At 39.0% G+C, this 14,916-nt stretch overlaps 1 protein-coding gene across 1 annotated transcript in view; it reads right to left on the bottom strand.

The window, feature by feature from the left end:
- The window catches only part of LOC131971634 (dedicator of cytokinesis protein 3-like), a 75,925-nt gene that overhangs the window by 26,135 nt on the left and 34,874 nt on the right, over positions 1-14,916 (bottom strand). Inside the window, exons 14-31 of the mRNA XM_059333162.1 lie at positions 12,952-13,077; positions 9,353-9,477; positions 9,027-9,189; positions 8,768-8,874; positions 6,269-6,440; positions 6,086-6,183; positions 5,790-5,873; positions 5,124-5,224; positions 4,947-5,028; positions 4,368-4,538; positions 3,480-3,672; positions 3,225-3,352; positions 2,291-2,437; positions 2,076-2,174; positions 1,873-1,967; positions 1,606-1,681; positions 1,351-1,451; positions 1,193-1,251 (exon numbers count right to left, since the gene is read on the bottom strand). Coding sequence (XP_059189145.1) covers positions 1,193-1,251; positions 1,351-1,451; positions 1,606-1,681; positions 1,873-1,967; positions 2,076-2,174; positions 2,291-2,437; positions 3,225-3,352; positions 3,480-3,672; positions 4,368-4,538; positions 4,947-5,028; positions 5,124-5,224; positions 5,790-5,873; positions 6,086-6,183; positions 6,269-6,440; positions 8,768-8,874; positions 9,027-9,189; positions 9,353-9,477; positions 12,952-13,077 — 2,127 coding nt within the window. The remainder of the gene's footprint in view (positions 1-1,192; positions 1,252-1,350; positions 1,452-1,605; positions 1,682-1,872; positions 1,968-2,075; positions 2,175-2,290; positions 2,438-3,224; positions 3,353-3,479; positions 3,673-4,367; positions 4,539-4,946; positions 5,029-5,123; positions 5,225-5,789; positions 5,874-6,085; positions 6,184-6,268; positions 6,441-8,767; positions 8,875-9,026; positions 9,190-9,352; positions 9,478-12,951; positions 13,078-14,916) is intronic.

The raw sequence follows: 14,916 nt of genomic DNA, 5'->3' as shown, positions 1-14,916 counted from the left end.
AAGCCCAAAAAACCCTCATGGGGCTTGAATAGTGGGATTCCCTAATTTACCATAAAAATAAAAAAGAACAAGGAACATAGAATCATACAGAGCAAGAAACTAGAAAAACAAAACAAAGGCACAACATAGCAATGAAACAAGAATTATAATTATTGAAATAGTAATAGGTTTTTCAAAGATTTTTTAAATGATAAACAAGAAAGGTTGACTAAGTAAGGAGGGAGTGAGTTCCATATCCTGGATCCTTTATATGTAATGCTAAACTGTGATGAGGTGGTTAGTGATTTGGGAGGCCGAAGTTGTAAAGCTTTTCTTGTACTTGTAATTGTGAAGCTGATTATTGGTTATGAAGAGATTATTAAAAACAAGGGGAAGTCTTTCCTCTTCTCTTTCCTACTGAGGCAATGCTGGTTAGTTTCCTCTCCATTCAGACTAATATGCAACATTGTCGTGAAGCACACAGTTAAGACTTCACTTCCATTGAAGACGATGTTGTCTGTACAGTAAGCCTAACAGTTACTGGTTACAAAATGTATTTCTTTATTAGATGTGACAATATTCAGTTATAAACAGGTTGGTGGTGCTGTTTTTAATATAGGGAGCACTGCGCCAGACTCCGTTTTTAAAAAATAGCTTTTTAAATGTATATTGCTGGTCAGAAAACCATTAAAAATATAGCAACTTAACTTACAGATTTTCTTTCTAAATAAATGCTGTGCAGTGGATCTGATCATGCTGATTGGTTCATGTGGATTTCTAAATATAATTTATTTGGAAATGGAACTGATAACTGTTATTATGAATATAAAAAATTTTAAAGTGTTAAATTTGAGAACAGCATTATTATCTTTATTTAATTTTTTTTCGGATTTTCAAGTTAACGTTAAGTTATCAATTTAGGTGCAAGTATGTCTTTATAGGAGTATTGTGATAGAGAGCGTAAATGCTTTTGCAAGGATGTGATTTTGATTTTTAATTTAATTTGATTTTTTTTCTCTTCTCTTTATTTTCTTTTTGTTTTTAAACAATTTTCTTTCTTTTTATGTTTTGATGAAAAGACGTGATATGTTTACAAAATGTAGAGCAACATGTATGTGCTGTTTTGTTTTTCTTCAAATAAAAAGTTGAATAACAAAAAAAATTTGAGAACAGGATTTGGTGTGGTAGAATGAGTTTGAGGTGTCTGACATACCTAATTTTTGCCACATGCTGAAGAGCTCATAAGCCATCATCACTCTCATATCTCCATGCCTGCAAAGAAAAGATTGGAGAGTGAAGTAGAAAAAGTTAGATGAATAATTAACCTGTGATGGAGAGAATGAACACAGTGAATAAACGGTAGTTTCTTACTTGTCCAGGACTTTCTTTCTCTTAGCCGGGGCCAGTGCCTCCAGCTGCAGACTGGGCTGGTTGATGTACAGCACAGTGAGGCTGAAGAAGGAGTTCCACACCTAAAACATAGAAAAAAGCAAAATAAATAGATGCTATCTTGAATCTTCAACACTAGTTTCATAAATGTAATCATGGAAAAAGCATCAGATAATTTGTGGCTTCGTTGTTCGGTGGGTTTCCTAAAAGACGGCCTCCCGCTGTTCAGACACACACCTTGAAATCAAAATCTGCCTCTGAGAAGTTCTTGTGCAGCGCCGGAGACAGGAACTGTGTTGTCACTACGATGATGCTGCAGAAAGCAAACATTACACTGTCAGCTTACAAAACAAGGTAGCTGCCAAAAATAGATGAAAAAATTTGCAACACAAGCGTCACCTTCAGCTCAGGATTATCTGAAGAGAGACTGATCTAATGGCTGGCTGTATTCCCTTACCATCTCTGGGACAAAGACTGCATGACAGAAATGGAAACTAGACTCACTGACTAGTTAGAAGCCTCATGACGCTCCAATCTCGAGGGAAGATAGTCAGTTTCATCAGATTGCGGAACACACAGAAGATCTTCAACAGGAACTCCTGCAAAGGAATATATTAAGAAAGTGTATGCAGTACAGGTATGTGGTGAGCACGCTGCAGCAAAATGCTGTAATCATGCGGAGCTCTGTGACTCAGAGAGTTTCCCACCTTCAGCTCCTCTTTGCTATGGAAGTTGTTGAGTAGATGGTGAAAGTGAATCTCTGTCATCTGCCGGAGCAGAGAGAGGAGACAGGAAACATACTCCCCCTGCACGGAAGAAAATGACAGATCCGGGCATAAAAGGTTAATCAATTCAAAATATTCACTAAATTCCACCTTTTTTTTGTTGCACGTCAAAGAGGCACTTTGAGTGGAAGGCTTACCGTTATCTCGGCGGTGCACTGGGGACAACGTTGTCCTCTGGACGTCTCCACAGAGTGAGACTTGCTCATGATGGACAGCAGAGTCTGCAGCAGCACATCCAGAAGGCTCTCCACCATCATCTCCACTTCCTCCTGAACAGAAGACTCCTGAGACATACAGAGAAGCAAACATGCTGCTTAACCCTCTGGGGTCTCTGATCGTGCCGTCCTGATCAGATCATGTGACGTTTAACAAAAAAACTAGGTCGCATTGAGCGCTGCTATCAACTTCACTCCAAAGTACAGACTTGAAACTTTCTCCCAGTTTTTGTTTGACATTCCTAGGTCATGTAAAACCAAAGATATGATAGTTTTAATTTGATAGTACAGAAATATTTGAGTGTTGGTGTAGCTCTCTGTGTAATTTCGCACATCGTTTGTTTTGAAGAGTTGCAGCTAACAAGGAAAAAAAATGCCTATAAATATACATGTTTTATGGGACTTTTTGTATATAGTTATATTACATTTCAATTTTACCTTTTTTTACCTTCTACCATTTATATTTGTATCCTACCTTTACATTTTCAAGTTCCAAAACAGTTCATTGAGCATATTTGTGTTTTTTATTGTAGTAAATAGTATAATTTCTCAACTCAATAGTTGATAAAGTAGGTTAAAGTGAGAAAATTGGATACCAAATATGGGTATAGTAAACATTTTTTATGTGGTACATGAAGGTCAAAATCAAAAGTATTCAAAAACGGCCAAAATAGGCTCAGACCCCAGAGGGTTAATAGGAAAACATTAGTGTTAACATGCCGCAACTGTGTTGACATGATCCAATATACTTTATAAAGGAAATATGATTTTTCTCTTGCATTTTCTAATTCCATTTTGTAATCACGTGATCTTAAGTCCTATATGTCAAGTATGAAAATGGCACAATGTACTGTACCATGGAGCTAGTCTTAATTATGGAAAAGATGCTGCCAAGGATCCCAGAACAGATGAGCAGCTCCCTCTGCTGGCGCAGATGCAAGTGGATGTGATGCAGAACCACCGGCAGCAGAATACTACGAGACTCTGCGGGGAGAGAGAACGAAAAAAGAAGACAAGGAGAGGATGAAAAGCACTTCATGCACATTAGGATTACATGTATACTTGTTTGTTAGTTTGTTTCAGAGGAAGAAAACATTCCCATTTGTCTCACCAGGGAAGAAAAAGAGCCGGCTCTCAACTGTACGAGCGATGGACTGCAGTTTGACAACATCCATGGACTGGCCAATGTCCACCGTGCTGGGCATGCTCCCTAGGGTGCCCCTGACATATTCGGCGACCTCCTGAACAGTGAACATCTGCAGCAGCTCATCAAAGATATCAGGGAAACTGTTCAACAGTGCTGCCTGCAGGGAGAAACAAAGGACACAGGGACAGAAGTTGTAGTGCGCGTATGAAATGATGTGTTGGAAAGAAGCTACGCTAACACACAGAAAAATGACACAAAAATGACTGCTTATAACACATATTGCTCTTTTCTTAGCGACACTGACACAAAACAAAATAGTCCAAAGTTATACTTGCTTCGAAAATAGCAACAAGATATTTTAAGAGAAACACATTTTAACTCTCTCTGCAGCCATAATCTCAGTTTCTATCCAAAGCACTTACTGCATGCCAGTTACTTAAGAATACATCATCCTGGGCCCGCAGCATCTGCTGCATTGTGGAACTGACACAGGGGGGCGCTGTGACTTACTGAGACGGACGAGAGCACCGGAGCGTGAGCACAGAAAGGCATGCAGCTGATCACAGCCCTAAACTGTCCCAGAGCAAGACAAGGATGGGGCCACAGTGGGGGGGGGGGGGGGGGGGGCGAGGGATTGAAGCATCAGTCACAAAATACACAAAATGAAAAGTGAAAAAAGCAAAAAGAATGAATGAGAAACAAATTAACAAACGAAAAAGAATCAATAAATAATGAATGCAAATTAAGAAGATGAATAAAAGAGATTTATGACCAAATATACAATACGGCAGCAGAGCATGTGGCACACTAAACGTCAGCAGAGAGTTTGTCATGCTTTGTGAACTATCTGACCTGGGTGAACACCAGGTTCTCTGAGCTGCGGCTGTCCAGACTCAGCACGAAGCGGATGGACTGGAAGAGCTCTTGGATGCTTGCTCTGAACTGCTCCTCCTCCATCCCACAGGTGGCTCTCGAGTACAGGATACGAGACTGGACGATGAACTTGAACAGATACTCCAGAGCCTGAGGCGGGTTGTCGGCAAGACACAGACGGAGACATTCAGTCAGCAAAGGTACACTTCATTTCATACTATAAACTCCCTTTACAATGAATAAGCACTGAGCACTGGATGGGTTTGTGGTTGATCGTCCAGAGAAAATCAATACATAAAAGAAATGTTTCCAATTTTCAGGTCTTGTAAGAGAATACCTCTCTAAATGCAAAGAGCGTGTAGAGATGTTTCACTCTGCTCACGTCAATATCTGCAGAGAGTTTATACAACTTCCTTTCTCTCAGCAGGGAAGTCACTTACTGAGGCCTTCTATGGTGTTACATTACTCCCTATCTGTCCTCCTGTTACCATTTCCTACTAATTAATCCCAGTAGAAGGAGCCATGACAGAGCAGGAGGAAGCGTGTGTGATACTTTACCCTCATGGCTTCCTGGATGTGATCCTGGCGGACGACCTCAGCCGAGCGGTCCATGTACCACTTCAGACATCGAATCAGCTCTCTGCAGACACAGAGTTTAAAATAATGAGAGTCAATATTGAGAGTGACTTTGTTGGTTTCTAAATTCAGATCTTTGTGTTTGCTTTGTTGCTGTACTTGTATGCCAAAGCTCCAGCAAAGTGGTTTTGGATGTAAGAGTCCATGACAGGTCTGAAGTGGTAGAAACGGCTGTCCCTGAGCAGGTTGATGATGAACACCTAGACACACATATATACACATGTTATGCTTATTTCCTATTATTAAAATTCATCATACAGTAGAATACAGTTGTGCTCCTTTAATCCTCTAGAGTCCATGAAAGCACCTAAACATTACTTCTTCATGACGTGAAGACATAAAAATGAAGCAGCATTGAGTCTCTCCATCAGCTTCCCTCTAAAGTTTTGGCTTGAAACTCCATGCCAGATTTTTTTTTGATGATATTCAGCCAAGCAAAACTGGAGATAATGTCAAATATATTTAGAATAAAATATTGAACTTGATATTATCCTCATTTTACCTGTTATATGTTATATATGCAACCTGTGTTCATTTTTGCAATATTTAAAATTCTGTGTTTTCAAACATAGTTTTCAAGATCAGATTTTATGTTTCCTTAGTTTCTTTTGGGGTTAAAATTTTAAACAAGAAAGTCAAAGTTAAAAAAAATATCAGGATATATAGGTGAGGTTGTGCTGGAAAAACTGATACCAACATGGCATGGTAAAGATTTTTTAACAGATTTTTTAACGGCCAAAGATTTCAGAGGGTTAATTCTCCTACCAGTGACTGGAAAACAAGCGGTCCATATTTATCAGTGTTGTCATCTAAAAGACAGAAGAGCGTATCCAGGACATCTCGCAAGAACTGTGAGGAGAAAAAAGGAACAACACTCAGCAGCAGCATCAACAGCATCACATTAAAGAGCTCGCTGATAGCTAAAATAGAAACAAAGGATAGCCCCTTCATTCAAAAACAGGCCAATAAAACCTTCTTTTTTCTGAGAAAGTAGCAGATGTTTTCGCTTAGATTATTGTGGATGGATTAGAAAAATGCAAAAATAATGTGATGACAGTGACCTTGACAATTTCCTCTCCGCTAATCTGACGTAATCGACCGAGGATATCCAACACCCTGTCTGGATGGGCCTTCCAGTTCAGAAGGGCCAGAAGGTCCACTGCAAACACAATACAAATCACACATTGAATGGGAAGTGAAAATATATATTTTTTTTTAAAAGAGCATGTAAGGTGTTCAATTACCATTTTGTGTGAGTTTGGTGGAGCAGAGTATTGTGGAGACCCAGAAGGTTTCTTTGGGGCTTCTCTGGAAGGGCAGGTTGGCCGGCAGGTTGGGGCAGCTGTTAAAGTCCTCTTTACAGCAGGGCAGACTGAGGTACAGGCCCTGGTTACTGAAGGTAGCATTTTCATCACACTAGAGAATCAGAGGGAAGGAGAAGATTCAGTAAGTTTTGGAGATTTATTTACCTTTATTTATTTTTTTTGTAAATATGTATTATTTAAATATGTGTTTAGGGAAAAAAAAAAAAATGAATTGAGTATTGGAGAAGGGGTAGGTTTAAATAAGCATATGCTTCATCCTACTCCTTTTCGGACATGTTGCGTTCACATTACAGTGTTTGTTTTGACTATTGCTATTTTTTGTTTTGTTTTGATTATTCTCATTGGATGTATTTGTTTTTGTGTTTACTTTGTTGTGTTACTCGCACATGTTCGAAATAAAAGCTGAACTGAGACAATTTGGAATTCAAAGAAGTAATGGACGAATGGCACTTCATCATCAGCATCATGGGACAGAAAGTTTGCATCAATAACTGATTTGATTACAAACTGCAGTAGTAATTAATTTAATTTAATGTATACTTTCGTTGTTATTATGAGTATTGTGTATTATTGTTTTATTATTATTTATTTATTTATTTACCCCCCCCCCCCCATTTTTTTTATAAATATTATTGAATTTATTTTGTATTATTTTGTATTATTATTATTATTTATTGATTAATACATTTATTTTATTTTTATTTTTTATTAACTCAAGTATTTGTTTTCCTCCGAGATGACTGTTGCTTATGAGAGGGAGGGATGGGGTTTTATGACTGTATGTCTGTTGTTGTGTTCATTGTGTATTACTTTTTTTTAAAACTCAATAAATAAAGTTTTGAAAAAAAACTGCAGTAGTGTTCTCAGGGTTGTTACACCTTATAGCAAGTTAGATTTCAGATTAAGTCACTTAGAACTTAATTTTACAATAAACAAAATAGAAGAAGCATGTATGCATTAAACCAATATAAAAAATATGTTTCCAATTATTGTGAGATTTTACAAGCAACTTAAAATAAGATCCTACTTCCCATGTCTCAACATTTTCAAGACTTGAGACTGATATGAGACCCTTTAATACTAATTAAGGCCCTATTCTTAGATCAATGAATTCAATCCCTTTTAAGACTTTTAAAGGATCAGTGGAAACTCTGTTTCATGTTGGTAGCCAGCCTCTGAGCACAAGAGTGGCCAGCCAGTCACTGACCAGTGAAAGAAGACTATGTACTCTTTTAGCATGTTAGATCAATATGCGCATTACCTAATCTGTCGGTGACACAGCTTGCATGCTAACAACAAGTAATACTGATCATAACACATAATGCTAGCATGCTAAAAGCTGTCGGGACAGGGATGGGCTACTGTACATAGCCTGTGGGTTGGTTTTAGAGATTGATATATTGATTCTAGTAAAATAGAGCACATTATTAGTTTCCATTGCAAAGTAAAAGGCCACTGGACTTTTAAAGACCTTTCTTTCAAACTCACACACACTGAAACTGCATATTTACATCCATTTGAAGCTCCTAGGTCAGGGATGGGCAACTTAAATGCTGGAGGGGGCCACAATTTTTCATCAACACTACCACAGGGCCACATATAGGACCGTGCACTTAACCAGATATGATGAAACTGCAATTTTAAATATGTTAACAGTGCAGTAACTTAACATATTTCATGCTCAAATGCATGTATAACAGTATAAATAGGGGAAAAAAGGTTTGAAGCAAATAAAAAATAACCACTTACAGTGATTTCTCTTTTTTTCAGTGAAAGAACAGCAGACCAACATTAATTGCAAGAAGTAATTTTGTGCATTTTTACACTGCACTTTTAAGATTTCATGCTCAAATGCATGTAGTTGTACTGAGGGCCACTTCAAGTGAGGGTACGGGCCGTATGCGGCCCCCTGGCCTCCAGTTGCCCATCCCTGTCCTAGGTGGATATTGTCATACTTATACTACTTATATTCTATTTATGAGACAACTCTCTATCTGCTGAGGTCATTCTTGACTTTTACTGCTTAAAAACTGGGAGTCATAGGCCAGAAAACACTGACAACAGCCTCTGGACAAAACAGTTCTAATGGTAGTTTTGGATCAGTCACTCAGGGCCAGTCTAGCTACTGTACGTGTTTTGGTGAAGGAGATCAGACAAAATGGATGGTGCATTTAATTGCATGTTGTCAGCGTGAGAGCAGAGTATGACCCAGGGTCCACTGCTGAGTAAATAAAATGAAGACACACAGAGAGCGGGCAGCAGCCGACTCCCTGCACAGGACACCCCACCAACACAGAAACACCCCACCACAGCTGGGCCACATTCACACACTCAGCTTTTAATTAAAAAGTTAAAAGGTCAAAGTCAAAGAGACACGAGAAATAAAGACCATATTTCTAAAAATGTGTGTGCACATACCTTGTACACATACAGCTCATGGCTTTCATCTGACAGCGTGGTCCCGTCTTCTCTCATCAGAGGAGTGAAAGCAAAACCAAACAGTTTTTTCTCTCCTTTGTCTTTCGCTGAAAGGAGGCACATCAAAATATATCATGCATCATCATACTGTATCTACACAGCATAAAACATACTTGTATAACTCAGAGCATGATCCAATCTGTCCTAATAAACTCATGCGCTGAAGGATGACTGCCACCGGGCTGCATTAGTGACTCACTGGAGCAGTGTCTGAACTCAAAGCGTAGGTGGGATCCTCTGAAACGATCTATGGGAATGGGCAGCTTGACCATCTCACTCCAGCGAGGGCCGTTGTTGTGGTAAAGGACAAAAGAGCGATATTCACTGGTGTTGGGCTCCCCGCTGCCCAAACTGATGCAGTCCTGAGAAGAAAAGAAGCAGGGTGGGTTGTTTTAAGTGACGCATACCGTTAATGACACTTAAATTAGCGTGTGTGTGTGTGTGTGTATGTATGGGAGGAAGGTTACACTCATCTTGAACTTTCTATAGGGATGATATGGCATAAATAAATCATATGTGTCATACTTTGAGTGTGTCCCCATCGGCGTAAAGGACGTAGAGCGTGACTTCAATGTTCTTCTGGACGCTCTTGCCGCCCCTCTCAAACTCCCCCCGCTCCAGGGTCAGATACAGGTCGTTGCGTATGTCACCTAAGACAATTAGACAGGGGAGACGTCAGTTAAGAGGGAACTCCACACTGCAAAAAAGCCAACTTGTATATTTTGGCCTAAAACAGTGTTTTAAGTTGGTTTAACTTGGAAATATAAATTATTGATGACTTAGGGAAATAATGTAAGTTAGCACAACAAAGGAAGCCAGTTGTCTGCTCAAAAACAAGTTGTTGAGTTGTTGCTACTTATATCTTTAAGTTGGGGTTCAAAACAAGGGACAATAGTTCTGATAACTCGTATTTCTTTGTTGTGAAATGCGGGAAAGCGGTGAAATTCGGTCATTAGCAAAAGCTAGCGGCTAACTGATGCTAGCGGCTAACTAGTGCTAGCGGCTAACTGATGCTATCGGCTAACTGATGCTAACAGCGCTGCTTCTTACAGCTATGAGAGTAGCCATTAGCATATCAATGCTAACACAAAATTGTGGTCGCAACATTAGTTATTACAATGTAAAATTATAAGTTAGTACAACTTACAGTTGAGCAAACTCAAAAACAAAACTTAAAATATTTAGTTTAATTGTCAAACTTAAAATTTTATCGAAGTTTGTTGCCTTGAAATTTTGAGTTCACCCAACTTTTCTTTTTTGCAGTGCACCAGTCGTACATATCAGGTCTGTGGGACTACTGCCTAGTGTCGGTTGGGGATAAGTTGGAAAATGACGACATCTTGCCCGACTGAACTAGTTAAAAAAGTTTTCTGTCTTTCAGGTTTGCTTCTGCGTTGAGCTCGTGTTGTGTGTGGAAGGTCCCTTTTTTGCACAAGCTGGATCTTTGTTTCACTTGTTTCTATGACGACGTTAACAAAAAGAAAGGCAGCTGCTACCGGAGCATTTATTATCTGCCGTGTTGTTGTTACCGGAAGAAGTGGAAATGTTATGTAACGTCATTTTGCGTCTTTTTTTGGTCATTTTGTGTCTTTTTTCTGTCATTTTGTGTTTTATTTTTTAGAAATGTTGTATCTTTTTCTGGTCATTTTGTGTCTTTTTTTAGTAATTTTGTATATTTTTTTGGCCATTTTGTGTCTTTTTTTTAGTATTTTTTTATTTAATTTTTTTGGTCATTTTGATACTGCCTCCAGCAGCACCAAGGTAATTTGAGTTTGAGACCCCTGCATTAGGATGAGGTCACACAAATAAAAAACATCATAATAAAAAGGCTAATAATTTAGGTTATTTTCAGTGCGATTTGTCTTGTTTTACAGTAGGTGGGGCTGGACGATATGGACAAAACCGTCTATCGCGATAGGTCGGTTCATTTCATGATATCGATACATCACAATATAGCATGTTTTTCTGGTGATAACCACGTGGCAAAGCCTATTTTTGTAAACTCCATGTCAACAAAACAAAGGCTCGGATCAGAATACAAATGCGCAACATCATTACATTGTTAAGGTTCAAGCCAGAGACAACAACAGAGCAAAGACATCTGAGACATTCCCAGACCATGATAACGAGCCTTGGCAATGTTAATAAGTTATAATGTACATGTCAGCCTCTGCTCCACAGACAAACTGCGAGCGGTCAACATAAATTAAGACTAAGATGTGCAGCACACGTCATTGTTCTTGTCTATGAGAAATGACCCCGCTGAGCTGTAATACACTGCAGCTCATGACTGCCTCAGCACCTCCTGTGAGGTCAGTGTTTAATGCAATAAATATCAGTGGCAACAGCGGAGGAAGATATTGCAGTTATTTATAAAATCAGATTATAGTTATTTATATCCGAGTCAATTCCTTGGGGACGGATGAGTCACAAGAGGTGATATTGGGAGGTATTTCAGGCTAACTGGAGAGGGAGAGGGAGGAAAGGAGAGGGGAGGAGAGGAGAGGGGAGGAGAGGAGAGGAGAGGAGAGGAGAGGAGAGGAGAGGAGAGGAGAGGAGAGGAGAGGAGAGGAGAGGAGAGGAGAGGAGAGGAGAGGATCATACATTCTCAGTAGACACAAAGCAGAACAATGTTATCTGATGAAATATACCGAAATAAACACACACCTCTCCCTTTCTCCCTCTCCCTGAGTTATCTTTGAAGACCTCTGCTCTTCATAAGTTGCTCAGCACCTGACCTAAATGCCGTTCTTACGCAAATAGGGAGTGACAATTCTCAGAGCCTCCTAAATACCAGCTGTGGAAGAAGTACCTCTTACAATACAGCAATTAAAGAATACTCCATACCAAGCAGAAGTCTTGCATTTCTAATACTGATGCATCAATCTGCAAGTGACATTGTATTGTTGTAGCTGGTTGACATGTGTCTATTTTGAACTGCTTTATGTACACTTAGGAAGTTTAGTGTTACCTATAAGGAAGCATGGCAAGATAAAACAACAGGTTCTCAAATGATTAGCGAGGTAGAAAAGAAGAAAAAAATAAATTGGAGTTCATTTTTGGAACTTGTCTCTATTCTTTGCTGTTATAGTACAACATGCTCGTTAAGAAGAGTAAGAAGGAGTCGCTGGATTTGTCTCCAGTCACTTTCTTGAAAAGTAGTTGCTAAGGGGGTCTGAAAAGTTGCTAAATTTAGCAACAAAGTTGGAAGCATTGCTTCGCCGATGGGGGGTTATTATTGAGGTAGATAAGATCGCTAGATAAGATCGGTTTGACGTAAAAGAATCGGCCGATTGCAGATCCAGCAAAATTAAGGAAATCGGTGCCGATCGATCGGTGCCCCTAGTAACTGGAGCAGTCAGATAAATGTAACACAATAAAAAAGTACAATATTTTCCTCTGAAGTGTAGAAGTTTAACCCTTAATAGGGCACTCACTGAAATACTTGCAAATTCCAAATTTCAACCCTAGAGAATATTTGAGGATATTACATACAGCCAGAATGTGTACTGTGGAATGTGTAAAGGGGGGGTAATATTTTGAGAATTTTTAAGAATGTTTACGAGATTAAAGTGGCAAATCTACGAGAGAAAAATGAGCAGATTTATGAGATTTAAAGTGGTGAATCTGTGAGAAAAAAGTTGCTTTTTTTCCCACTTTAAATCTCATAAATCTGCGACTTTTTTTCTTGTAGATTTGCCACTTTAATCTAGTAAATTTGCTACTTTTTTCTCGAAATATTATCATTTTGGATATCCACTGAAGTTACCAAATACGGTTCTTCGCCCGATAAAGGGTTAAGGAAGCATCACATGGAAACACTATTATACGTAGCGAAAGGTTGCTCCAAAGTACAGTATCTGAACTTAAGAGCAGGAGCTGTGACTATTTCCACATTCTGCATCTTTCTAACACTGTTTCCTGCTGTTTTCTTCTATTTAATCTTTAATCTTAATTCAATCTTTATAGCCTTCTTGCTTCATCCTTGTCCTCCTTCATCTTCGTCCTCTGTACCTTGTGACCTTCCCTTCTTTCCGTTCCTCTAAGCCATCTGGCCTCTGGTCTCCACCTCCTCCCTGAACCTTTCTGTCCCCATTACCACCCACTGCTCTTTGCCTCCTCACCTGGCAGGATGACATCTGGGAAACCCAGTTTGCGTGTGAGTGCCAGGGCCCTGTTGAACACAGCCTGGTTCTCCCGTCTGATCTGCTCCAGCTCACCCCGCAGCAGCTGCAGGGAAATGATGAGGCCTGGAGGCAGAAAGGGTGGGGCGGGGGGAGGGGGGTGGGTGGATACATTTGTGTGTGTGTGTAAATGGAGGGAAAGGGCAGATGAAGAGGTGTGGGGATGTGGGTGGAAAGTGGAATTGAAGAAAAGAAAGCAAAGGGACGAAGAAGGAGGGAGCAGGGAGGGGGTATTTAAAGGACATTAGTCAGAATGTGGGGGAGGAGAAGACAGACACGAGAGTGGATGGAGACGTGATCGGAGCCAGGGACAACAGAGGGGGGAGGAGAAACCCAATAGTGGAATTACGTAAAGAAGCAAGAAAAAAATATGGCTGCCACACAAAACTAGTGACAGATTTTGGCGAGGCATGAGTCATATATCAAACTGTGAGATGCTCATAAAAAAAGACGGTGAATTAATAATTAGTAATCGTGAATTAGGTGAGTTCACGCTTACAGTGACAACATTTTGAAACTCCACACAACAAGACTGTTAACCCTCCATGGTACGGTGCTGCTCTCAGGCAACATACACATTTTTGGCCTGTTAAATTTCTACAATGCATGTTTTTGAGTGATGCGATACTTTTAAAAAGAGGGAAGGGTATAGGGAACCAATAGCAATGCTTTAATTTGTCACATGACCTCCAGGAGGCCATATTGAAACGTAATTTCCTGGCCCTTTACAATCTGGAAACAAATATATTCCTACTGATAGGTGAGTAATCCTTCATTTTTGATAGTTTCATACACTTAGACTGTTCAAGACATTCATTTCAATGGGTTGTTGGTTCAATGGTACAATGTTTCCTGTTGATGTTAAAATTAAAAAACTTCCTTTTTCACTTGTGCACCGTTGGTACAATGGTACAATGTTGCCTATGGACAACAAACCCAAAAACTTCCACAAAAAAAAGAATTATAACATTTCTTCAGATTATTTTTAGTATTTTAGTCTATTTTAAGACAAAAAAACACTCCAAAATGTTTTTCCTAACTGGCATCATAATGTGTACCATAGAGGGTTAAGTACCAAAGACACAAAGTGAACTGCATTTTCTTTTCATAGTGAGCTGATGGGTGATATACAGTGACTCTAAATTAGCATTCATAAATATCTGGCTATCGTTTCTAGAATTGTAAAATCATGTATAGGTGAATTAATCAGAGGGGGAAATCTGTAGCCCTATTTGCTTTCTTGCTGAAAGTTAGATGAGAATATTGATGAAACTTTATTATTTGTCCTTTACATGTGAAGCTTCAGCCAGAAGTCGATTTGCTTAGCTAAGGACAATTTATTTTTCTTGGCTAGGAGGAGAAGTCACTGCTCACGGTCAAGAAATACGCTGGTAGGCATGATTTCTTTTGAACTGAGCTGGACTAGTTGTTTCAGATCTGTGTTCTAAACTAACTGGCCACTGTATTCAGTTTTCTCATTAATTGTACAGACATCAGAGTTGGATGAAAGGATCGATTTTTCTCTAAGCAATGAAGCAAAAATGCCAAATATACTAACTATTCCTTTAAATATATAGGAAAAAAACAATGTATTTTATCACACTGGTAAAATAAATATTAATTTACAACACTGACAGCAGTAACCCAATACAACCAGATATGTTAAAGAAACAGTATATTAAAATATATAATAGATAAGGACTGGGTTGAGGTTATACATAATATTTATGTGATGGAAAAGTTAACTTTCTCCGTGAGACTGGAGGAGGACAAATTTAAAAGAATATGGAAAAATTGGGTAGTGTATATAAAACCAATTAGGTCTGACTTTATCTGAGATGTCCATCATTAGAAGGAAAAGTACCCTGGTTTGTAGCTACAGAAGTTGATAACTTATGTTGGGTT

The sequence above is a fragment of the Centropristis striata genome, chromosome 5 (genome assembly GCF_030273125.1).
Source record: "Centropristis striata isolate RG_2023a ecotype Rhode Island chromosome 5, C.striata_1.0, whole genome shotgun sequence".
NCBI classification, from domain to species: Eukaryota; Metazoa; Chordata; class Actinopteri; order Perciformes; family Serranidae; genus Centropristis; species Centropristis striata.
The sequence above is the reverse complement of the archived record's forward strand: the minus strand, read 5'-3'. Positions and strand labels throughout refer to the sequence as shown.